This window comes from Lagenorhynchus albirostris, chromosome X (assembly GCF_949774975.1).
Source record: "Lagenorhynchus albirostris chromosome X, mLagAlb1.1, whole genome shotgun sequence".
Classification (NCBI taxonomy): domain Eukaryota; kingdom Metazoa; phylum Chordata; class Mammalia; order Artiodactyla; family Delphinidae; genus Lagenorhynchus; species Lagenorhynchus albirostris.
Window position 1 is genome coordinate 93,425,631 of NC_083116.1, and position 27,856 is coordinate 93,453,486.

Here is a 27,856-nt window from a genome sequence, read left to right on the forward strand (position 1 = left end):
GAAGAAGGCGCTGATTTCAGTACTGTCGTGGATTTAATCATGGATCTGCTGCTAAAAGTCATTTGCTGGATGAACAACTCAGAAAAGAACTCTCACCACCCACCCACACCGTAATAAAACAGGGCAGAGTTTTGCACTTGCTTCCACAGCATCGCCCGAGAAGGAGTTCTGATTCCCATGTTTCTTCTCTCTTACTGAGAATTTCAGCTTCATCCCGGTCAGCTGCTGAATCGTTAAGCAGAATGCCACTCTGTATTTCCGTGTCTTTCGTGCGGACGGAACCTCTTTAGGGCAGCCACATGCTTGCCAAAGAATTCAATCCCGAATTCAATCCCGAATATTATTTAGCCCCTTATTATTTCCATAACACCACAAAAGAAGAAGAAGAAGAAGACGAAGAAGAAGGGGGTGGGGGACTTCCTCGCCCTTGTTACTCCTATGCCGTTCGCATCGTAAGATGCTCCGTGGAAGGGAGCCTAGCGGTGGGCAGCGGCTGCGAGTCCCCGATACCGGGCGCCTCACATTTCCGTGGCATTCCCATTTGCTAGTGCGCTGCCGCGGCCGCACGCCTGATTGATATATGACTGCAATGGCACTTTTCCATTTGACATTCTCTCTCTCTCTCCCTCTCTCTCTGCCTCTCTCTCTCTCTCTCTCTCTCCCTGTGTCGCTTAAACAACAGTCCTAACTTTTGTGTGTTGCAAATATAAAAGGCAAGCCATGTGACAGAGGGACAGAAGAACAAAAGCATTTGGAAGTAACAGGACCTCTTTCTAGCTCTCAGAAAAGTCTGGGGAGAAAGGAGCCCTGCGTTTTCCCCCAAGGTAAGCAGGAAAACAGCGCTGACGGCTTGCCTAGGAAATTACTTCTTTCCAAAAGGAGCATTTCATCCTCCTCTCAGACAAAGAGACAACCTTTAAATACCACTTAAATTTGCATTAATTGAATTTGCATTAATCTGTAGTGGGCTAGCATTGTGTTTTGTAAATGAACGGGTCTTTGAAGTCGGTGACAGGACAGGGGAGCCTCACAGAGAGGCTGGAAAATCTGTTTGGGTTTGACTGAAGAGATTGGATTTTCAAACTCTGCGTAGTTAGATGTAACTTTGTAATGGTTCTTATATTTGACCCCGTGAAAGGAGATTGAGAAGCAGCTACTCGCCGACATGGATTCCTGGAGCCCCAGTATCTTCCCCGCCGCCCTCATCCCTCTTAAAACGGGGGCACTATGAACGCGGGCAAGACTGCAAGTTTAAAAGCGCACTGTTTACTTTTATTACTACTTATGTATGCTGCTGATCTCCTGCCAGGGCTCTGCCGGAGTGCTTAGAATGACTTCAAACAATAGGCAACATTTATTTCTAGCTTTCTGTGTCACGCTTTACAAGAATCCTGTTCCTTTGCACCTTTCTCCCAACTTGCAACATCTTCAATTCCATAGATGCAGTCAGGAGCGCCGGGGAGAGGGGAGGATGGATTTACTATAGGATTTTGATTGGGCAAAAAGTCCGAGGAAATGCATGCTGTTTGCCTTGGCCTTATTGCAAAGGGTTATTTTTAGTAATCAGCTTGTCCCTGCAGCCGACCGATGCTACCCAGTCCAAGCAGTGACTTGGAAAGGATGCTCCCAACCAGCACAGGGACCAGGACCTGTAGGAATGACTCCTACAAACACCTGAGGAATATTCGGAGGGTTCTTGCAAGCTCTTGAATACAAGTTCTCTCTTTAAATGAACAATTGGGCTGTAGGAGGCCTGGGCATAACTCTTTCTTGGGGGACGGGAAGTTTGACTGTGTACAGAATGTTAATGACTCAGAACACCCTGTAACTGAGGCTCATTGTAATCGAGGAGCTGAGATAAACCTGCAAGAAAGAGGTAGACTCCCTTCTCTGCTGAGATTCAGGTGCAGAAAAGGAAGCTATTTGGCAAGATGGGAGTCCCGCGCTCTATGCTCTGTAACTGTCATGAATAGCAGATATGGTTGCTGTGAAACATGTCTCTTTTCATGTATGATATTAGTGTATTTTAATTACAAGGAGCCAGCGTTGGCGAATTGCTCCAACACGTAACATTAAATACCAGGTGCATTTGAAAAAGTAGAGATGCCTAAAATGCAGAGCTGGCTCTAGGTGTCTATCGAATGCAGTGGGGACTACAAGATGCTTCTCAATCGTTTCGACCAAATGCAAATATCTGCCCCCCGCCTTTTTTTTTTCTTACCAGTCTGGCTTCTGAAAGTAAACTTTTAGGTTCCTAGAGACCAATATTCATCGTGGAACGGGAACTTGGTTTATGGGGGAACTCCTCTGATTTTCTCTAATAACTAACCTAACAAGCATTGTCGAATGAGAGTCTGGCTTTTGAATGAGGTAACTTACAACCTTGGGATAGTCATTATTTATTTGAGAAAGGCTGAAAAGGTAGCATGGATTCGATTGCCATACAATTGGAAACTACTGCTGTTAACAAAGCATTTAGCTGAACCAAAACAGTTTTCTTAAACTATGATTCAGACCATTATATGAGAGGGTCTGAGCACAAAATGCAATGTTTTGCATCATTTGCTTTAAAATACATTTAGTTCAGGTAAAAGGAGTGCTGGCTGAAGCCTTCTTGATGACCATGTACCAAGCAGCTGACACCCACAGATGGAAACACGCCTGTGGAGTTTTCAATCTTAATTCATGTTCCAATGACACCGTCAAGGGGAAAATAAATCATTTTTCAATACATTTAACAATTTCCAACTCATTTATTTTCCTCGGCCCTTGAAAAATGTGGCGAGTTTCTCGGAATTATAGCCACCAGTGGTGGCTGGCAATTTTTACTGTATTTTCAGAACTCACAATTCAAGCACTCTTATTCTTATTGGTTAATTATTCACGCCATCATTCTTTCAATAACTTATGCTAGTCCTGATGGATGCAAAGGTGAATGAGACATTGTCCTGCGCCCTAATTCTCAGTCTGTATGCCATCTCCAGTTAGATTTTGGAACAGAAATGGACTTGGCCAGTGGGTAAACTGGTCAATGAGTTCCTTGTTAGAAAGAACTATTTCAAATCTGCTGGTACCCAGATTTACTGGAAATGATTGTCGCTTATCGGTGGGTTTTCTTTCCATTTATGATAAAGGGGTTCCCCTTAGGCCTTTATCACCGGATCCTGGGGACACGTCACTCACAGCTAGCAGAGCCTGGATCTTTCCTTCCTGGGTAGGAGAAGCCTAGAAAAGGGGCAGTTTATCCTTCCTCTGCTCCCTTGAGCCCCCTTTGGAAAGGACCACGTGCTGTCTGTATCGGGGATGGCTGTGAGTCACCTACTCAGCGACTGACATCAGGGCCACTTGATGAATCATTGAATTAGAAACATGCATGGAGGAAGATGCAGTCACTATCTCCCACCACTTACTTGTCCCACCCCCAGGATCGAAACCAGTGACCTCTGGGCCTGGCCTAAATTCAAGAGGCCCCTGGGAAGGAGTTGCCAGAAGTTGTTCCCCAAACCCAAGTCTCCGTCAGAGCCACTAACAGTGTCGCTTTCAAATAATCCGATCTTGTGTTTTCTGCCTCGGATAGGTTACTGGGGGGAAATACCCTGAAGACAGCATCACCAGAGTCCTTGATTTGGTCCTTATCAGCAGATAATCCCCTGTGGTTGGATTAAAATGCCTCTGACTCCCTGGGGGGCCTGACTCACCCTAGCCAGCCCTCAGCTTCTTGGCCAGCGGCCTTCCAGGCCATCCTCACCTCCTCCCATGACAGTCAGCTAAGGCGACTTTGCCCGGGCCCCCTGCCTGAGCCAGTGGAAGCAGGAGGGATGGGACGGCAGGTGGCAGAACGGAGAAGGGCTAAAGCAGAAGAGGGAAGCTGGGTCTTGGGAGGGTGGGTGAGCTCCGAGGCCCAGATTGCTGTGGCCTGCCCTGGCTGTGATCAGCTGTCATTTCCTCTTCGTGTATGACACTGTGGAACATATTAAAATTTCTCTGGGATGGTATGTTTGGAATTCCTCTGATGCCCCACCTCACCAACTTACCCGGACAATAAAAGCAAGGTTGTAAGCCTTTGAACAGCTGGCAGGCTATATATTTCCCCTCTTTCTTTCGCATAATCTAATTCAGAAAAGAATCCAGCTAGACTGGCAGTGCCATGTCTGGGTACTTGTTTCCTGCAAGTCCTTCCTCCACCACCTCCTCCCGCCCTCCCTGGAATCTTCCTGGGTGGCATGTGGCTTTTCTTTGCTTTTGCTCTCCACCACTCCCACCCCGCCCCCTTTTCCCCTCGCCTGAGCTCCTTCCATTGTGAGCTCGCTCTTTGCTCTGCCTGTTTTCCAGACAGCCTGGGTCCTGTTCCATCTGGGGACAACAGCCCATGAGGTCTCCCCATCTCCATAGTATTCCCAGGATGTCATTCTTGGCAGCAGCTCTGCCGGGCTGATAGGATCGGGGGTCTTTTTGGAGCGCCCCGAGCCTGAACCCACTCACAGAGAGGAGCAGCCTCATGGCTCGGGCTGCCCTTTAGGCTGCTGGGAGTAGGGCTGGAGTGAACCGGGTTGGCAGGGACAAACATACCATCACAGTGACCCGCACATCTCCGGCAAAGGGCCGGGGGTGGGAGCGCTATGGGAACGCCTGGATGCACTTCGGCCTACATTAAGAGAAATGTGGTTATTCTCTGTTTCAGGGAGAGAGACAAGTGACTTGAAACCAAGCTCCCTGGATCCTTGGGCCCCGCCCTGCCCCCTTTCTCTGTCCTTCCCACATCCTTCCCTTCCCAAGGAAAAAGAAGGACAGACGGGACTTTTAATTTGGCTAGCGCGGGCCTGAATGTCTTTATGAAACCCGTTTTGTGAAAGGGAGAGGGGAGAAATGGATCCTGGGTTGAACCGAACCCAGCATGGGGCTGGGGAGATGGAGAGGATATTTTCTTTTTTTTCTTTCTTTTAACAGCAGAACAACAGATCGGTTTATGAGTTGCAAATGGAAGGAACTGGACTTCTCAATTAGACATTCCCATTTAAGAGCTTCATGTCACCCCCTGTGCACAGCATCCTTAAAAGATGCTGCACATGTCCTCGGGACCAAAACGTATTATGGAGCACTCTACAGTACAGGTCCCTGGTCCTTTTCTTTTCCTGGGGGTTTTGGTAGTCTTTTCCGAATTAGCTAAGGTTCATTAAAAGACCCAAAAGGAAAAATTGAACACAGCTGAATTAAAATGAGTCTTTTCCTGTTAGCTTGACAAGAAGGGGGAAAAAAAGAAAGGAAAGAAAAGAAAGAGAAGAAAGAACCAACTCCCCTCCTCTGCCACTTCTTGGGTTTTAATATGAATTATTCCATACAAGTCCCTAGGCTAGAGAATCTATTTAAAGACGCCTGGCAGCATGAAGAGAGAGGGTAAAAATACAACCACTCTTTTGTCCATCAAAGGTTTTCTTTGGGAGGACATTAAGAGCCTTCCTATTTTCCTGTCTGCCCCTGCCAGTGGCAACATTCCAGCTGGTAGTACCCACTCCTCACCCTTCAGATCAGCAACCGTAAACTTCTATGTTTGCGTCCAGCAGAAAACAAAGGGTGGCGAATCCTGCTGAAACCCCTGTGCCTGTGCAGCGGGGTGGGCGAGGCAGGGACTGGCTTGGCTGCGCAGGTTGCGTGCTGCAAATTCACACACCCACACATTTGAGTTTTTGAGGAAGATTGCGCCGATGGCATTCTTTCTGATACCAGATGCTCTCACATCTGCAAAGCGTTCTTCTTGTGTGTCTGGCAATAGCTTGCTTGGTACCATTCACGCTTACTGTCCCCCTCATCAGAGGGTCTCAGAGTCTGATGGGTGAGCCTATAATCACATCCCCAGACCCATTTTCAATAGTCAGAATGTAACACCCTGGATGGGGTTCACAGTCTGGGACAACTACTTTCTTGTTAGAAAGACTACTGACTCAGAAAATGCAAAGAATGGGTAACTTTAGGAGGCAATATATCCCTCACGCTTAGAATCAGGAATTCATCCAATCAGAGTCCATTTCACCCTCATGTCCAAATCTGCACATGAACATGGACTATAGCTTTAAACTCAGTTCTATAAGATTTGCAGTAGATATGTTTTTCTCTTTGTTTTTCTACAAAAGCTAAGAATTTTTTCATACCATTTTCTCTCCTCCAAGGCCGGGCTCAATCCCAACTTTTTCTTTTAAGCTGTGATCCAACCCATTGCCAGATTCTTTAAAAATGAAAGGGCAACAGGTTAATACATTCAAGAAAGTTGATGAGGTGTCAGAAAATTCTCAGGGGTGACCCTTCTGCAGTGCCACCAACCAACAATAGCCCTAAAGATGGAGTCTCCTCCCATCCTTCCATCAATAGGGAATAAAAACAGGCAAAGAGCAGGCCATGGAGAAGCAAAGAGAAGGAGGAAGTATTATTTCTGATGTTTAAAGTCTGCCACTGGAGATTTTCAAATAGCACAATTTCAGAAAGGGGAGCTTCCCTTAATTTCACCTATTCCCTCCCAGGAAGAGGGGTTTGAACTCTGAAGTTGCCTCCTTTACCTGACATTAGAGAAGGAGGTCAACTCCTACAGTGAAGAAAATATCCCCCTTCCTTAACTCTAAGTGAAATGTAGGCACACACATTCTTAATATGGATGTGAAGAGTCCAAGAAATCCAGTTCTTAATGTCCAATTTTTCTTTAAAGCGCGAGGCAGTATTCAAGGACTTCATATAGTTCTGTGATTCCCCCCCCAAATTATGGAAAATGACTTTTTTTCAGAATTAAAATTTTTCTGTTGAGGTCTGAAATCCAAAGGCAGCAGAATGGAAGTGTCACAGGGGAACTGGCAATCAAAAGACGTAGCCAGAGTGTGTATGGTTTAAGCAAAGCAAAATACGAACAGAAAACCAAAAGCCCAATAAATTCATAGTGATTAGCAATAAGGGAAACATATTTTTATGTGATTGGCTTTTTTTTCATTTTTAAAAAAATTTGTATTGGAGTATAAGTTAATTTACAATGTTGTGTTAGTTTCAGGTGTACAGCAAAGTGAATCAGTTATACATATACATATATATATATATGTATCCATTCTTTTTCAGATTCTTTTTCCATATAGGTTATTACAGAACATCGAGTAGAGTTCCCATGCTTTAACGTTGCCCCTTTGACATGAGTCTGTGTCCACAAGTGTTGCTTCCAAATTGCCACAGGATTGAATCCAGTATTCAAGTCCCATCATTGGGCAGAAAAGGCAAATTGAATGCGGAGTGGAAATACTGAGTTGCTCTATTGTTTATGCCCAATTTCTAACTAAGGGCTCTACAGCTGTTAGGTGAGATCACTACCCATCATTCCAAAGTGTGGGTAAGGAGATTCACATGCAGCTTTGGAAACACTTTGTTGGACACTTTGAAGAAAAGCCAACATACTCATTTGGCTCCGGGGTAAAAGGGAGCTTGTACCCTGAGCTAACATTGGTTATCTGCCTTCTCCTAAGGCCATACCACGGCCAGCAGTCCAGTGGCAGAGCAAGTGTCAAATTAACTCAGCACCAGGGTCCCCAGAGCACCAGGGCACCTTTTCTTTTCCACAGGGAGAGTGTACATTCATGTGTTTGTGAGACCAAGTGCCCTGGGTTGGGTGTCTCAGAACTTTCCTGCTTTCCTTCCAAAGGATCTTACACAAAGTAAACGGTAGAGTGTTTCTCATTCCTCATGTGAAACCCCCTTCCTGGGAGGCAGTGGGTGAAATGAAGGGAACCTTCCCTTTCTGGAATTTTGCTATTTGAAGTCATTGAAAGGGCAGTGGCAGATTTGAAACATAAAAATAATCCTTCTTCTGTCTTTTCTGTTACCTCTTTTGTGGCTTTCTCTCTCCCTATTATTGATGAAAGGATGGAAGGGTACTCCATGTTTAGGGCTATTGTTGATTTTTGGCACCCCAGAATGCCCACCCCTAAGCCTCTTCTGACGGCTCATCACCGTATCAGTCACAGCTTTTAGTGGAGTGGTAGATTTACAGAAATAATCCAAACCCCCAGAGGAAAAGACTTCAGCCGTATCCTGCTTCTTGACACATGGGTAATCAGGCTCGGTCATTTCCAATTTATGCAAGGTTTGTTCTCTAAAAGTCAGTTATGTCAACTGTTAAGAACTCAGAATGAGTCTTTCCGTAGAAACTGTAGAAGCCCGCAGAAGCCCAGCACAGGAAACAAGACCCGTACCCAATGGGCAACTCTTTTCGACCCAAGTCCCAGCCTAGAGCTTCAGGTACCCTAGCACAGAGGTTCCATAGATGCTTTACTAAGCGGACTGCCTTGCTCTTAACCACATCTGCAGAGAAGAAAACTCTTCTAACCAATCTTCCTCTTCTATCCTGAACCAGAGCATCATAAATGGCCCCACTAGGGCATGAGGATCTGTGGCTCAATCTGTTAGGAATAAGGGTCATTCATAGGAAAGGTGCAAGAGGGTTGAACTCAGCTTATATCCTCATCATCACCTATTGAAAGAAGTTTAATTCTACCATGATTGACTACTATTCGCTTTCTCCTCTCCCCATTTGGTGCAGACTGGAAAGAAACACTACAAATTTTACGACAGCTTTAAGAGAAATAAGAACTGGTTAAGTATGCTCGCTAACTGCTTCCTATTATTAACAACATGTTATTAATTTATAAACCATATTTGGTACATTCAAACACCAAGTCAACTGGTTATGACGGGCTATTTTTATTTCGGGCCACCAATACAGCCTCATCAAGGGGCTTAGGCACCACATTAGAACTTGTTTGGACTTTTCTGTGATCGTTAACTTCTTGAGTAAACAAGGAACTCTTTGTGTAGTATTTCTTCGGGGAACATGTAGCCCCAAAGCAGGCGAGTACTCTGAGAAGCTTGGGTAGAGTTAGAGAATGTTGGAAATGGATAGAACCATAGAAACGTCTCAAACAATCCGTACATTTTGTGAATGAGAAAACTGAGTCCAGAGAAGGCAAGTGACTTGCTCAAGATCACACAGCCAATGACGGGAAGGGAGGGCTCAGAGCTTGCGGCTCCTCAGATCAGCCTTCCTTCCACCAGAGCAGACAGCAGTAGAATGCTCTTCTGGTTTCAGAAGGTTGTGGAATAGTTATCCAATGTTTCTGGCAAATGAATGCAAAACACCGGGACGTGGAACAAGGCTAGAAATGGGTTGGGGAGGAAGAGATGAAACCTGTAGGGAAGTGGGAGTTTGGATCACAATGAGAGGTTTCTCTGGATTTCCTAAAAAAAATCAGGATTTGAGGTTTCAGTCAGTCTCTAGTTCCAGTCCTCCCACACCAGTCTTGCCCCAGACAGTAAAACTATTCAATCCATGGACACACACACAGATAGGGCCACTTGACAGTTGGCCAGAAATCACTTCTATTCCCAGTCCTTCTTTTTCACACCCTTCTTTACCCCAGGCTTGTGATTTATTGCTTCTTCCCTGGGCTCTATTTCTCCTTCCCTTTTGCTTCTCCCATCTCTTTTCTTCCTCCATCACCATCACCACTGAGTTTGGCCATGTCTGCCTAGTAATGCAGGCTGGGAGAAAACAGACCATCCCAGACTGGAGAACAGTTGTTTAATCCCAAGGACGTCCTCCTTCTCCTAAGATGGCTCTATGGGAGCAGGCATTGCCTCCTATGCTCTGCCACCTCTAATTGTAGAACAGACACCGCAAGATGACAAGGGCAGGAGCTGCTCCCTCCCCACTGACCTTGTGGCTGCCCATCCTTGGAGATACCAGGGGCTGGCAGGCTGGAGGGCTGGCAGTGTGTGTGGTCAGGACGGCTGCCTCTGGGGCAGCCCAGGCTTGGCTTCTTGGCCACTACTGATGTGCTGCCAGATAGGAATAATATCAAAAACCATTCATTGAGCACATGGGATGCTTTATAAAATCCAACAGGCTGTTTACAGTTTATAAATTAAGTGCCTTCGGAAGAGGCATCTGACTTATTCTCCAAGGCATCTAGTTGACTAGTTCCAGTTGGAATTCTTTGAGTTCCTGGGAAGGGGCTACTTAGCACTTCACACTCTCTGATGAGACTTTGAGTTTCTTGCTTTTCTAATCCCAGTATGAAGTGTTATCTAGTGGCAAGCTTTCTTTTACATTTAAATCTCTGATTTTTTTGTGTGCAATTCCTTTGAGAGAGGCTTTATCTTCTGCCATTTTTACCTTACTCATGCCTGATATGATTGTTTTAAATGATAGTAAATATCAAATAATTCTGTCTGGCACACTGACGTCATTCCAAAGTTACTATATTTCATCTGCTTAACTTGATCTTCTTAGAATGAAGCAAAGGATGTTGCATATGAATTAGATGTTAAATGAGTTCATCAGCGTGTCTAAAAAAATTGCCCAGGAAAACAGCGGGCCAAGACTCTTTGCTTGTGGATGCAGTGAGCTGGAAGAGGGAACTAGAATAGGACTTATTTTTTCCCCTGACCCTTGAGTCTCATCTGTTAGAGCAAAAGGAGACACATAGTAGGTGCTCAGTGAATATGTGTTAAATATATATTTGTAGAAAGAAGCCACGGGAGGTAATACCTGCATGTATTATACTGAAAACAGCCCCCGGGGGAAATACGGACACTGAGCACGGCCCTCCCTTGTCTGGCAAGCAGGGCGAGAATAAGGCCACTCTTGGCACTTGTCACTTGTCTTAGCCAGTTGCTGGAATAACTTGTGTGAAACCAGCACTTTACCCTTTGCCAGGCAGAAGGTCAGCCCAAGAGTGAGCTGATCTGTAGATACAACACCATCTCTCACCCAGGAGGCTGGGTCTGCTGTAAGCTCTGCTATATTATTTCGCTGAGAATGACAGGTGGGGAAATCTGGGCACCAGTTGTTCTTTTCCACTGGTATCGTTTGGAGGGTAGCTCCAAAGTCGGGCACGCCAGCCTACGTGCCTCTCCTCCAGCAGAGGCTCCACATTGGAGCTATTAGAATGTGGGCTCTGTACATCGGCCAAGTCCATGTCTCAGAGACTGTCCCCAGAGCACGGAGCAGCCCAGGTCTACTGAGTTCAACAAGAGAGTCGCTTTCTCACTCAATCCATGCTGGCTGGGCTGAGGTTCTAAGTCTTAATAGGCAGCATTTGATTTTCATGCTACATGGCTTTCACAAAATTAAAGCAAGTTAGAATTAATTTAATTTTGAGAAAAATGACAGAAGCTCCTACAAGACAGACGTAGATACCCCTAGGCTGCCATAAAATGGGGATCTCGAGTGACGAAAACTTCCTTCATTCTTGATTTTCCCCTTTGTGAGTGCTTCCCTGGGCACTCTGCACAGCCTCTCTTGTGCACATCCGGACCAACACAATGTTAAGGCAACTTGACTTAATTAACATCACTCTTTTTCTTGAGCATTCTGTTCATTTCTTCTTCAACACAACAGTGTTGGTTCATTCAATTTGAACACAAGGCAAAAATCTCAGTGTTATGTTGCAAGGATCATACCTTTATGCTTCGAGGGTTCTGTGATTTCCGTGGCATATTTACACTGTTGCTGGCATTCTCATTTCAGAGTTTAATATAACAACTGAACAAAAAGTATCATGCTTTATGAGCGTGTCGAAATGAAAAATCTATTTCCTATTAGTGGTGAAGCAATATTTCTTCTGTCATTCTTTTATACTTTATCACTACTTCTGGGTTCAGCTTATCATCTTTAAAGAGAAAATCAGATAATAAAGTTACATTCTGTGGGACATTAACTAGCTCTTTATCAGTATAAATGTCATAACATTTGCTTGCAAAATTATTTTATTCACCTTTCAGGAAAAAAAATTTTAACTGTGCTTGCAATTCAGAACATTGCTACTAGGTGGCAGTAGTGCACAAGAACAAAATGGTCCACCTGGAAGAATATTTGACTAAGAGACTAGCATGTCTTCCCATATTTATAAGGAATAAAAGTTTAATACTATTAAAATACTCAAACTGGCACAAACTTTAAACATCCATTAACTTAATTACTATTTTTAAGCCAAGCTTTGATTTGAAAAGAGAAAGTATTATTTTTTAATGAAATTCTGGACAGGCAATACATTCACAAGTTCAGACATCTACAAATTAAAAAAAGTTATACAGCGAAAAGTCTTTCTCCCATGCCTGTCCTCCAACTCCCACAGGTAACTAATTGTACAGTTTCTTGAGTATCCTTCCAGAGCTTCTCTATGTAAATACAAATTAACACAAATATATATTCTTAGCCCTCCTTGTTTTAACACAAATCAGTAGAGCTTCTGCGTTCTTCTTTATAGAGTTGCCTAGTATTCGAATGTATGAACGTTGTGTAATATATTTAACCAGTCCCCTACTAATGGAAATTTTGTGCTGTTTCCAATTTTATGCCATGACAACCAATGCTGTAGTGAATAACCATATGCTTGTGTGATCTCACATGTAAGGTAGTTCTCCGAAGTGAAATTGCTGGGTCTAAATTATACAGATTTTCAATTTTAATAGATACTGCCAAATTGGCTTCTACAGAATTTGTACCAATTTTTACTGTACTTTCTCCAAAATAGTCCTGTTTTCCCACAGCCTTGCCAACAGGGTGCATGATCAGAGTTCTGACTGGTTGAGCAAAGTGTCTCAAAGTACTTTAATTTTCATTTCTCTTAGATGAGTGAGGGTGCCCATCTTCTACATTTAAGGGCCGATTATACTTCCTTTTCTGTGGAATAAATGCAAATGCCAACACAGACAACCATATATATAGGGTTTTGTTGTCAATGTCATTGCTTGTTTCTACCATCATGCCATGCATGCTTTTCTTTCATTTGCTTTGCTCATTTAACCATACCCCCTGGCCATGGCTCCTAAAAGAAGTTGCTGGCAGTGGAGAGGGAAGTCAGGACTGGAATGTCTGCTTTTCCCCTTCATCCTCTTGCCATTGACTCCTGGGTGAAATATCTGTGAACTGGAATGGTGAAAGGAGAAATCTAATAAATTCTCTTTCGGAGACTAATTAAGGCTTCAAAGAGACAGTTAACCATTTGGGAAAATACAGTCATATTGAAACTCAGGAAATGGTCGGCAGTATTGCAGCCTCTGAACATGGAACCCAAGAAAGCTCTGGCTCTTTGAGCTGAAGTCTTGCTGAGGTTCAATGCAATGTGCAGAGGAAAACCTAGAATATGCAGCTGAAATGAAAACAAAAATGTTCTGCATCCTTTGCTGATTTGGAGCTTTGGGCACAGGTTTGATCAATTTTAATGAAATATTGCCATTAGCATGTACATAAAGGACAGTGGTGCAAAGGTGCATGAAAATATGGTGTCCTCAACTGTAGGATTATCTTCTGCATATGGACATGGCAGTAACTGAATCCATAAGTATCTAAAATGTTGGCATTTTAGAGCAAGAGAGGCTTGCAGACACCATTTTTCCCACTCCCCTATTCTACAAATGAACAGCTTAAATGACCTGTACAAGGTCCCCCAGCTAATTAATGGAAGTGCTAGAGTGCAGGTGGGCCCCCTCATTACTGTTCCCTGCTCTTCCTGCAATTTACAGGGCTTCCCTGAAACACACATGCTGAAGTTTTGCCGTTGCCAGGGATGCTTCACTCTGAAACAGCCCCATGTCACACACCCTTTTCCTCCTGGGGTCCCCTGCCCCACACTCGCAAGACAGCTAAACTGAGGTTAAGGGGGTCTGGGGCCACTATATTAGAGTAAAACGAATTGACTTATCAGTGCTTTGCTCTGTTTATTCAGACTGTCCATGCGTAGCAAGCTTAAAAAAAGGTTGTACTATGAAGCAAAATAATCAAACTTTTATCTGAAATAACTTTGAAAGTTTTTCTGAAGGTTTAATTATTGTGTTCCTTTTGCTTTAGATGTAACGTCAAGTCCCCCAATTTTCCGAAATGTTTGAAAATATTTCTGATGCTCTCTGTTTGCTGGTGTGATAGTGTTGGCCATGCCTTGGGGGGTGGGGTTAGTGAGGTGATTTGAGGAGATTCTGAACCCAAGTCCTTTGTCCAAGAGGTATATGCTTAAAAGAACAAGGCAAATGTCAGATATGGCATGATCCCACTTTAATGATAAGTCTCTGCTCCAGCAGCCACTTACTTTTTCAAATCATACGTGCGCTTGGGCTACAAAGACTCTTCAGAAATGCGTGAGTCTGTTGGCAAATACACATGTGTTGCCTTAACCGCGCTGGAGGCCAGTTAGCATAATGTGTATTTCCGATGCAGCTTATCATTGGTGCTGGGTGGCACGGGGCTTCACACAAAAACAGGATAAGCCCAGAGCATAGAAGTGGAAAACTAGGTGGATGGGTGGGTTGGACTTGGACGTGGAAAATGTACTTCCTTCCTGTGGGACGTGGCGTGTGCTTGTTAGTGCTGACCTGCCTTCTCTCTAGCCCTGTAAGCTGACATTGACATCAAAGCTTACTGAATAGACCCTCTCGTCCCCACCAGCCAGGGATAAGGCTGAAAGCACCCAATCGAGTTCTGCTCTGGCCAGAACCACTTGACTATGGGGTCAAACTATCCTCCAGCAATTAAAGTCAACAAGTGCTTCCATTAAACCACTGTGTACACCTCCAAATGATTATAAATATGTACCATAAGCTATGGGGGAGGGGTGTGAAATGGATGATAGCTTATGCTAATGACACTCTAGAAACCAATACTCTCCACTCAAAATGACATGGAAAAATTCTACTCGATTACCTCCAGGGTTCCATTAGTTTTTCTGGGTAAACGTTTCTGGGGAAAATAATTTCTGTTTTCATTCCAGCTGTGCATCAGATACAGTGATGATGGATTGCGAGTGCAAACAGTAAGACGAAACTCCGGCATACAAAGGACGATGACAACCAGAAAGCTCCAACCAGATCCTGCCCTTTCCTTGAAAGGAACTGGAGCCTAGGAGGTGAAGGCATTTCCAATTTTTAGTCCTTTGCCTCCCTCTGCTGTTCCTCTTGAGAAGTTTTCCCTTACAACAATGAGAAATCATGTACTAGCTGCATCCTTTTCTATGCTCTCCCTGCTGGCGCTGATGGGAGATACAGACAGCAAAACAGACAGCTCATTCATGATGGACTCCGATCCTCGACGCTGCATGAGGCACCACTATGTCGATTCTATCAGTCACCCGTTGTACAAGTGTAGCTCCAAGGTAAGCTCGAGATCTCTGTGAGAGTAGCCTTACTCCCAGAAACAGGAGAGAAGCCCTATTCCTTTGACAAGGGACAGAGAACTATATGGCTGACCCACAGGGCTTGCCAGAGAATCATCCTTTTAGGGTTTCCCACCGTGCTTTGAACTTTTGTCAGTAAAGCTGCCTAATTGACCATGTACACACCCAGCCAGCTTCTCAAAGTCACTAAGAAAGGCTGGAAGTTTCTCACAATAAAATTGTTGCTAGGCACAAGGTTGGAAGGGTGTGTTTCATCCCTGGCTGTGAAAATGATGAGCAGTGGTGTCCTTTTTCAAGAAAGAAAATGGCGTCTACAGGTTATCGTAACTCTTTCTATCTCCACCAGCAATAAAGGGGAAGGAAATACAAGAAATATGATTGAGCAGTAAAACGTACTTCTTGGGGGGGGCGCTCTTCAAAGTGTTTCCTGGTCCATGCCTTTCCCTACCTGCCATGTTTATGTTAAAATGGTTTCAAAACAGAAATGGCATTTTGATAAGTTATCATTTTTACCTTGATATCCGCGTCATTCTTGTCTGGAGTAGGTTCTGTGTCTTTTGGCACAGGCAAAAGTGATGTCTCAGTGTTGAGACGGGGTGTATGAAGGAATACTATACTTCAAAGGCCACCAAGAGTGGCCCGCCACCTGAACCACCCAGAAGGGAGGCACATAGAAGGGAAAAATAGACTCAGAAGCAGACTTCTCACGACTCTCACTGCCCCCGGTCACACGAATGAAATTTGCCCACATTTGGTAAATAAGAATTTGTTTAGCCCAACCTCAGAGATTTTCACTTCCAGTCCTGAGACTAAAACCACTTCTATATTCTCATATGGCAAGTATTTTTTTAAATTACCAATATAATTAAGAAGTTTTGGTAATATCAACCACTAAACTTGAGACCATATAAGTTAATGGCTCTACTCTCCATTTAAAAACATTACGACTTCTGTCTGCCTTTAAAATTTCCATAACTTCTCTGATTATAGCTCAATGATGATGGCTTGTTTTAGTTTTGGGAGATCAGAATTTGGGTTAACTCACTTTAACCCAAACTTCCTGGCTCTTATTTGTACTTGTCGAACCAAAAAAAGAAAAAAAAAGAGTAAATAGATAAATTTTTGCAAGGCTGCAATCCCTTCTTAGGAAAAAATATAAAACAAATTGAGAAAAAAAGATAGGACATGTTTTTCCAACTGATTGCTCAGAAACTGTAGGCCTGAGGTAAGGTTGACTAGAGTAATTATTAGTTTCTCCTCCACTCGCCCTATAGAGAGCACTCATATATAGTGTTTCTTATTCCACGGATGATTTCTCCTTCTGCTGAGTTGTCCTCCATAATCATGATTCTTTAAAAAAAGAAAGGAAATAAAATTATTTCAGGCTTCCCTGGTGGCGCAGTGGTTGAGGGTCCGCCTGCCGATGCAGGGGACACGGGTTCGTGCCCCGGTCCGGGAAGATCCCACATGCCGCGGAGCGGCTGGGCCTGCGAGCCATGGCCGCTGAGCCTGCGCGTCCGGAGCCTGTGCCTTGCGAAGAGAGAGGCCACAACAGTGAGAGACCCGCGTACCACAAAAAAAAAAAAAAAAAAAAAAAAAAAAAAAAAAATTATTTCAGGCACTTCCCTGGCGGCCCAGTGGTTAAGACTCCTCACTTCAAAAAAAAGAAAAAAAAGACTCCACACTTCACTTTGAGTGCAGGGGGCACAGGTTTGATCCCTGGTCAGGGAACTAATACCCCACATGCCGTGTGGCCTGGCCAAAAATAAATAAAATGTTTAAAAAAGAAAGGAAATAAAATTATTTCAAAGAAAGTGTTCATGTGATGATAGGAAGGAACAGGAAAATTGGAGCATCTCTGAAAACTAAAGAACAATCTGGAAAGATTTGATGAAAAGATGGAGGAGCGCCTTAGCAATTATCACATTAGTTAAGGAAAGGTCAAAGAAGATATAGCCTTAACTCAAACCCAACAAACTCACAGTGCTTGAGCATGAGTCCTACAAACAGACTTTAGTTTACCTTTGTTCACCTCTGTTTCTTCCAGAATACCATGATAAATAGAGCAAAATTGTGATTGTAGAGAAATGTTTGTAATTTCATGGGAACAATCTGTTTTCAAACATCCCAAACTATCCCAAATATAGCAATAGTTTTATGTAAATGGTGCTTGCAATTATAAACCTTTTTTCCTTGGCCATAAAATATGCCTGGCAGAATCTCAACTACCCAGACCTTTTCTGGATTAGATTTTCTCTATGTATCCGGGAACAAAAACTGTTTTTCATTTTGAGATATTCTATAATTCTTAACTCTCACAGACTCAGGCTGGTTTTCTCTCTAATGGGTTTCACTTAGAAAAATTGTTCATCTTTACAGACTTGGGATATAAAACATGTAGCCTGTGTCTCAAAAACAACCAATGGGGGTTTTTGCAAAGAGGAGACTAGGGTAGATTTTTCCTCTCTGCAAAACTTCTCCCCTCAACGTGAGGTTCAAAGCCCATTATTTACTACTGTTTGCCTGTCAGTTGTTAATGCTTCCTGACTCCCATTTATCCAGTGTCTGGTCTCGGGAAGACAGATAAAGGGGAGAATGTGACCCAGGCTCAGGGAAGGGAGAGCATCTGCTTGAACACCTAATAGGTGTCAGGCACCTCATACTATATGATCTAATCGTTGCTGACAAACCTGTGATGGAAAGCGTTATCATTCCCGTTTTATTGGTAAGGAAAACTGAAACCTGAAAGAAGAATTAAGTAGATTGTTCGATGTCATTTAGCCCAGGAGTGGCAATGTCTGCCTCAGAGCACGCACCTTTCAATTCATATTTCATTCATTTCATTCAATTCATTCATCTTTCACTTGGCTCTTCCTATTGGAGGAATGCAAATAGAATGTAGGGGCCATCATTTATTTTTTATTATGATTTTTAAAAAAATTTATTGAAGTATAGTTGATTTACAATGTTGTGTTAATTTCTTCTGTATGGCAAAGTGACTCAGATATATATATATATATATATATATTCTTTTCCACTATGGTTTGTCACAGGATATTGAATATAGTTCCCTGTGCTATACAGTAGGACCTTGTTGCTTATCCATTCTATATATAATGGTTTGCCTCTGCTAACCCCAAACTCCCAATCCTTCCCTCCCCGAAGCCCCTCCCCCTTGGCTACCACAAGTCTGTTCTTATATCTGAGTCTGTTCCTGTTTTCGTAGATGTGTTCATTTGTCGTATTTAAGATTCCACATATGAGTGATATCATATGACATTTGTCTTTCTCTTTCTGACTTACGTCACTTAATATGATAATCTCTAGGTCCATTCATGTTGCTGCAAATGGGAGCTGCTCTTTAGAAGTCCAGGCTCAACTCCCAGTCTGTTGAAAATGATGATTTACACTCAGCAATCTTTGTAGAAAAATAAAAATAGTAGTGAAAGCTTTTCTGGGAGCCGTCCATGAGACTACCGGAACTTGCATCTGGCCAGACCCGGGGACCTTTCTCCCATCTCCCAGCAATTCAGGAAAGTGCTGTGATGGAGTCAGGCAGAAAAGACTGGCCACAGTGGTCCACGAAGGAGGTCAGTGTGGCCGCAGGTTAGGACGCGCCTGGTGGCTTTCATTGGTAACACCTCCTCGGAGTGGGTACAAAAGATTGAAGAGCGGCAGCTTCATTGACAATCTTCACTGAATTTTTTAGTAAAGGTGGTAAAGCAAACAAGCAAAGAGTCAGTGGTTAGTGGAAATGAGATAGCTGGGGAATCCTCAAGGGAACTGAGATCCCAGGCTTTGAAGTGAGAGAGACCTGGTTTCAAATTCCAGCTCCACAGTTGGCCAAATGGGTGACTTAGGGGGAAGTGTAGTCATTCTTTAGTGCCTCAGTTTCTTCCCACGTGAAATGGAGCTAATGCTGTCTCCCTAAAAGTGTGGGTATGGGTATTGGTGATAATATTTGTAACACATCCAGCCTGGCGTTCGGCATATAATAGACATTAATAGATGATAGTATGATCTTGATGATGAAGTTATAAAGTGGACAGGTGTTTAGACTCACTTTTCTATTTTAGTCAACCACTGAAACCTCAATAACTATTGGGATCTCCTATAGCCTTAAAGGATTAGGAAAATGAACCTCACTGAGGTTCTTGTTAAACACAGAAACCTGGCAGGGCTGGGGGAGCACGCAGGAGGGCAAAGTAAATGTAAGCCACTGTGCTGGGTGCTAAAAGGGGGGATCAAAGTCAGAGAGAAACAGATCCTGCCGTCTGACCTCCCTTCCCACGTGAGCGGAGGAAGGAGGGATTGGAGGGGGTGCATTCTGGATTCAGGCCAAGGAGGGGTTTTCAGGAACCGAGACTGGGAAAGCGAGCCAGCTGGGCAGGCCTGTGAAGTCTGAGTTGGGTGAGAAGTAGGAGAGGGTGGCCCCGAGCCAGGAGAGTGAAGAGCCAAGGCGTACGGTTGTCTGAACCCTGAAGGGCCACAGGAGCAGCTAGCGGGGTGGCCCCGAAAGAGAAGGAGGAAGAGGGGTCGGGGCACAAAGCCTGGGGAAAGTCCCTGAGGAGAGGGGACCTGTCAGGCGCAGGGCTGAGCCTCAGGGTTGAGAGGAGCTGCTTAGGATCCTCAAGCCATCTGCCCCCGAAGCTCACAGCATGGTAGGAGAAACGAGGGGAGTCGGGAGTATTGAGTTTATAACACAGTTGACTAGTGGGCAGATATGACTTGATTTTTTTTTTTTTTTTTTTTTTTTTTTTTTTTTTTTGCGGTACGCGGGCCTCTCACTGTTGTGGCCTCTCCCGTTGCGCAGCACAGGCTCCGGACGCGCAGGCTCAGCGGCCATGGCTCACGGGCCCAGCCGCTCCGCGGCATGTGGGATCTTCCCGGACCGGGGCACGAACCCGTGTCCCCTGCATCGGCAGGCGGACCCTCAACCACCGCGCCACCAGGGAAGCCCGACTTGATATTTTTTAAAAAAGGAACAAATGTATACCGTGGTGGGCAGTTGAGGCACAAACGTAGAAGAAAACACAGACTACGTTTTTGCCCTCATAATGCTTACAAGTAAATGGAGGAGAGAGGGAAGGGAAGCATTCTGTGTGCAAAGGTCTCTTCAGGTCAGTATGAGTTGTAACCAGAGTGAAGGGACCGGATTCTAGCTGGAGGTTGACCTGGCTCTCTGGAGATGAGCTGAGCAGTCATTTATTGAGGGTGCTGGGGAAGTGAGGAATGGGAGAAGCAGAGGTGAATCATGTTCCTGAGGAGAAAGGGGGGGTGCTTCAAGGGGTGCCGTGGAATAAGGGATGCACAGTATTCACTGTTGAGAAAAAGGCAAAATATGTTTCTCACTCGATTGAGGTACCACAGCCAAAACTCTATTCTAGGATGGGACAGGTGGGTCTTTATTCTGATATTGATGGAGACCATGGCCTGAGCCAGGAATTCACAGGGGCTCCACGTGACAGGAAAGGAAAGTGGCTTTGGAGATGGCAAGTCTTTCAACAAGGGGTGATGAAAACCATCTGTGTTTGGATTTTCTCTCACTCAGAAGACAGTTGTGTATTGCAGCAAAAGGCCTAACTGTCTAAGAACTGTGGTAGGTCACCAGAGACAGCAGGAGCCTGAGGTCTCCGGGTGCAGTCCTTGGTCTGGACCCAGGAATCACAGCTGGCTACAACCCTCACAGTGTAGCCTGAACTTGCCCTTGACTGACTTTAGCATCTTATGAAACTCGAAGGCTTGAAAGGCTGACGCTCATGGCCTAATAGTATAGCACCGTGGTTCGGAGAGAGAGCTCAGGAATCTGCTGTCTCGGTTCAGAATCCTGGCCCTCCATCGTACAGCTATGTGACTTCAGGCTGGTAACTTAACCTCTGCCTTTGAATTTCTTAATTTGTAAAGTGGGGAGAGTTTACCTTTTGAAACAGTTGTTAAGTATTAACTTGCCTGTGAAGGGCTTGGCACAGTGCCTGGAGCCTAGTAAACGTTCAATACATGTTACATAGCATCATCATTACTATTCCTTAATTATTACCCAAGGACCTTCCATTACTCTTAGCCTCAGCACATGGAAATCAGATTGAACGTGAAAGAGTCTATCCTTGAGCAAATACCCTGAACCCAGCAGCTCTGTTCATATTAGAAGGAACTAGGTATCACATCCAGCTGGAGCCAAGAGACTCCAAGGTTGGGGGGATACAAAGGGTCTGCTGGAGAAGTTGCCTAGCTTCCTAGCATCAACAGAGTTGTTGGGGGGGAACATAAGATAGCAAAAATTAAACTGGACCAAAAGCAGATGACATGTATCTGTCACCCACCTGAGCTGTGAAAAGTCAATAGAAGTTTGTATGAGCAATAACCACCTATTGAGAACACACTCTTCTAGTGGTGCAGCTCCACGTGGGTTCTTTGTCCAAAAAAATTCATTTCTTGATTTGATAGTGGAGTAGTGTGTATGCTCTTCATTAAGAGCAGTTAAGCGCAGTGCAAAATGCAGAGCAGTTAATAAAATACAGCCAAGTCACCCACGTATGAGGAATGTGCATTGACCATAAACTGGGGACCAATGTGTTATGGCAGGTGAACAGATGTCTGTAGGTGTCAAAGTTTTATTGAACTGAAGGATGAATTGGTTAAGGAGTTAGAGAGTATGTGGTATCATCCAATGAACTGCTGGGAATCCCTGGGAGTCCTCAAATCCCTGGGGGATGGAGCAACGGGCGAGGGTCTTGACAGTGGAGGAGATATTATTTAGGACTGCCATGGTCCTTAGAAGATTCAGCTCTGCTTAAGTTTGGAGGTGGTGATGATGTGTCCCAAGAAGCCCATAAGAAAAAGGTCAGACTCGTGTGGTTATGATATGGTTACAACTCCCAGAGACAGGTCAAAGAAGATTAGAGTAGGGTGTGAGTTGGCACATACCTCAGGAAAGCATCTTAATATCAGGAAGCAGGATATTATAGTGGCTTAGACCAGGGGTTTGGTTTTAGACAGATCTGGGTTTGATTTCAGCATTGCGTTTTACCAGATATGTGAGTTTGGGCAATTTACTCAAATTCTCTAAAGCCTCAGTTTCCTCATCTGTAATAACAATACAGATAATAATAGTACCTTTCACATAGGATTGTTATGAGAATTAACTGAGATTAAATGTTGTAAGCACTCAATAAATGTTAGCTGCCATCATTATTATTAGCGAAATGATCACTATCTAGTGATGCGTCTAGAGCGGAGCCTCTCAAACTTTAACGGGTCCAGAGCCTTGCTGCTCAAAGTGTGGATGTTAGCACAGCAGCACCATCCACCAGAATCTTACAAGAAACGCAGAATCTCTGGCCTCACTCAGAACTAGTCAAGCACAATCTGCATTTTAACAAGATCCTCAGCTGACTTACATGCACATTACAGTTTGAGAAGCTCTGGTCTGGAAGAGGTCAGAAGTTGTTCATTAAATCTGTAATACAGGTGAGGTGTGGCCAAGACTAAAATGTGAATAGCTAGAGTGAATCTGGGGACTTCCCTGGTGGCGCAGTGGTTGGGAGTCCACCTGCCGATGCAGGGGACACTGGTTCGACTCCTGCTCCAGGAAGATCCCACATGCCGTGGAGCAACTTAAGCCCTTGTGCCACAACTACTGAGCCTGCGTGCCTAGAGCCCATGCTCCGCAACAAGAGAAGCCACCGCAGTGAGAATCCCACGCACCGCAATGAAGAGTAGCCCCCGCTCGCCCCAACTAGAGAAAGCCCGTGTGCAGCAACAAAGACCCAACGCAGCCAAAGATAAATAAATTAATTAATTAATTTAAAAAATGATTCATATATATGTATGGATACATTTTTTTTAAAAAAGAGTGAATCTGGGAAGCAGGTATTTATACCTTCCATTCCTAACGACACTCATTCATGGATCTTTATCTTCCAAACTCCCTGCTTGACTCCTGTAACACACACACACACAAAACGGGGCTAGATAGAGATGGAATCTATATACAGTTGAACTTTGAACAACATGGCTTTGAACTGCACGGGTCCACTTACATGCGGATTTTTTTTCAATAGGAAATATTACCACAGTACACGATCTGTGGCTGGTTGAACCCTCGGATGTGGAACCGCAGATAGGGACGGGCAAGTGTAAATTATATGCAGATTTTGGAATACACGGAAGGTTGGTGCCCTTGACTTCCCATGTTATTCAAGGGTCAACTGTACTGGGAATCTCCCAGAGAGGGGATTTGCATGTATGTTGAGAATGTCAAGGGCCAGATAATCATTTCATGGTGTCTTCTTGGAGGAGAGGGCATTTGAATTTGGTAATGGAGGATAGTTGGTATTTCATTAAGTACAGCCAGGAGAAAAGGACATTCCTGAGAGAGGAAAGGCAAAGGCAAGAGACAGGGAAATTCAGGGCAGTTCCATGGACTCCTAAGTAATTAAGCTTGATCCAAATAGAGAGTGGGTGATGAGAATGAGAATAGTTGTTAGTGAGATTGGAAAGATATGTGAAATCCAGGTCATGGAGGGCCTTAATGCCTGTTCAGGATTTTGGATTTTATTCTGAAGGCTGGTGGCAGCCACTGAAGGTGTTTATTGTACATGTCTCTGCATTTTCCTTGCCCAGAAAGTCCAGCTCCTGAGGAAGAGGGGCCCGTTGGAGGTGGCCCCAGAGTCTTCAGTGCTGGAGTCCTTGTCCTTCCGGATGAGCTGAAGGCAGAGCTTGAGACCTTGAAGACTTTTAGTGAAATCACTATTAGGTTAGTTCTACAAATGGCCCTAGATTGCTGACTTGGTCATATTATGGACAGTGCGAGTTGCCTGGTCATTCAAGGTCAGCATTTGGTTCACCTGTACGTGTATCATTTGGGTACGATGCACTGCCATGTCTCTGCCCTTCTGAATGAAGTCTGTTGGCACAGGTTAGCTATACCCATCCAGACTGAAACTGAATCTCTAAAGACTCCATTTGGGGAGGTGATTCTTTGAAGAACTGCTTAATCTGCCTAATAGATAATCCACATTAGAGATGAGCAAATTTAACATCACTCCAAAGTGAGATGTCAAGGAACTATTCCCACACACTAGCAAGGGTGAGAAGGGACTGGGAAGACCTCGAACTCTCTCTCTCATTAGAGAGATGGGGCGGGCACCAAGAACTGGCCTGTGTAATATAGACCTATGGCAAAATCGCTCAAAACCCATTTCAGATCACGTCTGTTTTCCGTATCAATGTGAAGGGCAGGCAGGATAGAATTGAAGCGTTAATAAAATCAAAATGACTTACAGCTGCCATTTTCTCCCTGCCTCTGTGGCCTCTCAGAGAAAATAAATCAGTAGGCCTAGTCCAACTTATTCTTCACCAAGCCCTGCTAGTCGTTTCCTAATATCTCATATTGTCTTGTTGGTTGTTAAGAGATTGTTGGATTCATCCCAGCATCTTTTCAGATAATGATGTTAATGATCTATAATTACCAGAAATCATCTTCTCTTCCTTTTGGAAAGGTGGGCAGGCCATTTCCTTCTTTTAATTCTCGGGCATTAAATTCTGTCCTATAGGATGATATCAGACTTAATAGGTGGTGAGTTTCAATAATAATTGCTAATTCCTAAAATACCATGAGGTAAATGTCAAACAGTTTCATGCATATTTATGTATCTTTTAATCTTTTATTTGAGTAGTTCTACTTTTTATGTTCTTGTTGTGGGTTCTGGAATTATAGGGCAACTTTTTCGCTATCACTTAATATGAAGCTCACCAAGGAAGACCCTCCCACATAAACATACACCAATAACCTCAGGTTTCCCCCACCTTCTGTGCCTCAATGTATAGGGTTGTATAGCTTAATGAATCAAGCTGCCCACCCTACCCCCCCCCATGACTGCCACTCCCAAGAAACCATTTATGTATGGGATGCATAAATGAGCCTCTGCTCCATCCCTTTAATCTATATGCAAAATATAAAGTGTGTGCTTATGTCCACTGTTTGGGGGGTAACTTTGGTAGTTCGCACCAGATCCTTAAAGGATCTGTTTACTAAAGCCACATTAAGAGCCACTATAAAGAACATGCAACCTCTGCTACTTCAACCCAAGCTTTATCATCATCCTAACCTACATTTGGAAATGGAGGTGGTCAGAAGGAATGCATCCTAGTATTTGCCCTAAATGACTGAAAACTCAATTGCACAAATCTCAGGATCCTTCAGCGTATAAGCCCAGAAGTGTGATTCCAGGTCCCAAAACATACCCTTTTTCTATTTCACTCTCTTGTTTCAAGTTGTGGTGCCCAGAATATTTCTTCCTAAAAATCACTTAGTTATCCTCTTTTTCTTCTTCAGAAACCATATTCCTTTTCTCTAGTAATTCTCTGCACGTAGCAAATTCCTTTTCTCTGTAGTCATTCTTTATTTACCCCCTGATGGTAATTTGGAAAGACTTTCTACATTTTCAGACTAAGAGAACTGGCATGGGTCCAATGGTAGACTACCACCTGTCAGTAGAAATTTCTTTTGTTCTTTGGTTTTTATTTGCACATCGTGGTGGTGGGCCGTGTCCAGTGGTTCTGAACCCTCAGCGCACTTTGGAATCACCTAAAGAGCTTGGAAAACCACGAAAGCCTGGGCTCAACTCCAAAGGATTTTAATTCACTTGGTCCGAGATGGGACCTGGGTGTTGACATTTTAAAAGCGAATTTGCAGCAATGTAGGTGATGCTATAGTACTTTATATTTTTGCTTATAATGACAGCTACCAATTCTTTTTCACTTAAGTTGGGAAATTTCATTTAATGGCAGCTGAAGGGCCATTTTCAACTGGAAAAATTCATTTATATCCGTGGTAAACTTTATCTTGATAAAAATTTGCACTCGTATTTTACCACCAGATGAAAAAAAAGATGAGCATCATTTAAAAATTAATGTATTTAAAATAAAGTACAGAGAAAAACATGTTTATATTATATCAGGCTTCATTTTGAATGAATCTTTTTTCCCCAATCCTTACTGTAAAGATCTTGTGCTATAACTTTTAAAGCCATACAAATAAGAGTGCTAAACTGTGGACTTAAAAGTAGGTGTATAAATATTCTTAAGCGGTATTACTTGGAAAATAAAAATAAAATATAACAACCACATGAAATAAACCAATATCATATTTTCTTTACCTGTTAAATATTGAGAGACATTTACATTTTTAAAGTAAACTTTAAAATTAGGGAAAAAATAAAATAAAAGCAAATTTGCCAGGTGATTCCAATGTGTGACCAGGGTTGAGAGCCACTGGTCTTCTCCAGCAGGAACTCATCCAGCCAGGAGTGTTAGGGCCTTTTAAAGGATGCTGTGGGACCTGGCTAAAGTTTGGGCTTCCCCAGTGGGGGTAACCACTTCTCTTCTCTCCCCAGATGGTACTCCTGGCCCGGTGCGAGGGGCACTGCAGCCAGGCGTCACGCTCCGAGCCCTTGGTCTCCTTCAGCACTGTCCTCAAGCAGCCCTTCCGTTCCTCCTGTCACTGCTGCCGGCCCCAGACGTCCAAACTGAAGGCACTGAGGCTGCGCTGCTCTGGGGGCATGCGACTCACGGCCACCTACCGGTACATCCTCTCCTGTCACTGCGAGGAGTGCAGCTCCTGAGGCCTGCTGTTGAGTGGCTTCTGGATGGGACAGTCCCTCCCCCTCGCTGAAACAGTTCAACCAGCCAGGGAAGGACTGGCAAGGGAAGAGTTAAGGCAAAAAAAAAAATATGTAGCAATTCCCACGGGATTCTGCGTATTCTAGTAATAAAGACTCTACATGCTTGTTGACAGAGATACTCTGGGAACTTGTTTTCCATTCCCATCTCCTTTCCCTGGTACAATTTCTTTTGGTTCCTTTTCAGATTCAGGCAATTTCCCCCTTGGCGCTGAATGCTGTTTGGGTTTCCAACAATTCAGCATTAGTGGGAAAAGTAGGCCCCCATGCAAGAGTGGGTCAGGCTGTCACTGTTTGGCGCAGATTAGGGAAGCATTTGCTTTGGAAAGCAGGAAAGCCCAATTCTTTCTGGGACATCCTCTGGCTTTTTTTTTTTTCTTCTTTTATTTTTCTTTTATCTTGTCATTTGGTCTAAGGTTGCCATTGTTGCTAAAGGTTACCAATTTCAAATTCCAGACACCGAGCATGTGGATATGTTTAGCCAGGTTCATTCACAGCCAAGCTAACTGACATTAAAATCACTAACAAACAGATTCTCCTATGTGATGCTGGAACTCCTGATAGCCATCATTATTATTCAGAAATGACTTTGGGGAAGTAAAAGTGGCTTAAAGAATTGTCATCTTGAGGCTCTCTCAGATAAATTATGTTAACATGTTGTAAGGGAGCAGACTTTTAAAGACCTGCACAAATACGGATCCTGCACTGACTTTGAAAAAGGCATATATGTACTAGTGGCATGGAGAATGCTTTATATTCATGCATGCAAATTAGACAACCAAGTACGAATCTATTTGTGGGTGTGCTATAGCTTTAGCCATGTCGTGGGCATCATTCTCTAATATCCACCTGTCCATGGGAAGCTTGCTGCCGAAAATGGTGGCCTGGCTCATCTTCTGAACATTTGGTTCAAATATATTTTGGTCCTTGAGGCTCAAAATTTGAGTTATTCCCATGTTTTGAAATAAAAAGAGAGTATCTTCAAAA

At 43.8% G+C, this 27,856-nt stretch overlaps 1 protein-coding gene across 1 annotated transcript; it reads left to right on the plus strand.

The window, feature by feature from the left end:
* Window positions 1-706: 706 nt before the first annotated feature.
* NDP (norrin cystine knot growth factor NDP) lies at window positions 707-27,856 on the plus strand. The gene is made up of 3 exons (XM_060138186.1): window positions 707-824; window positions 14,787-15,167; window positions 26,585-27,856. Exons 2-3 carry the CDS (start codon window positions 14,994-14,996, stop codon window positions 26,810-26,812), a joined length of 402 nt encoding a protein of 133 aa, XP_059994169.1. The 5' UTR covers window positions 707-824; window positions 14,787-14,993; the 3' UTR covers window positions 26,813-27,856.

Bases quoted from the DNA above. Each gene is read 5' to 3' on its own strand.
- NDP (XM_060138186.1), top strand. From the start codon at position 14,994: ATGAGAAATCATGTACTAGCTGCATCCTTTTCTATGCTCTCCCTGCTG. The intron at 15,168-26,584 runs GTAAGCTCGAGA...TTCTCTCCCCAG, and splicing joins TGTACAAGTGTAGCTCCAAG to ATGGTACTCCTGGCCCGGTG.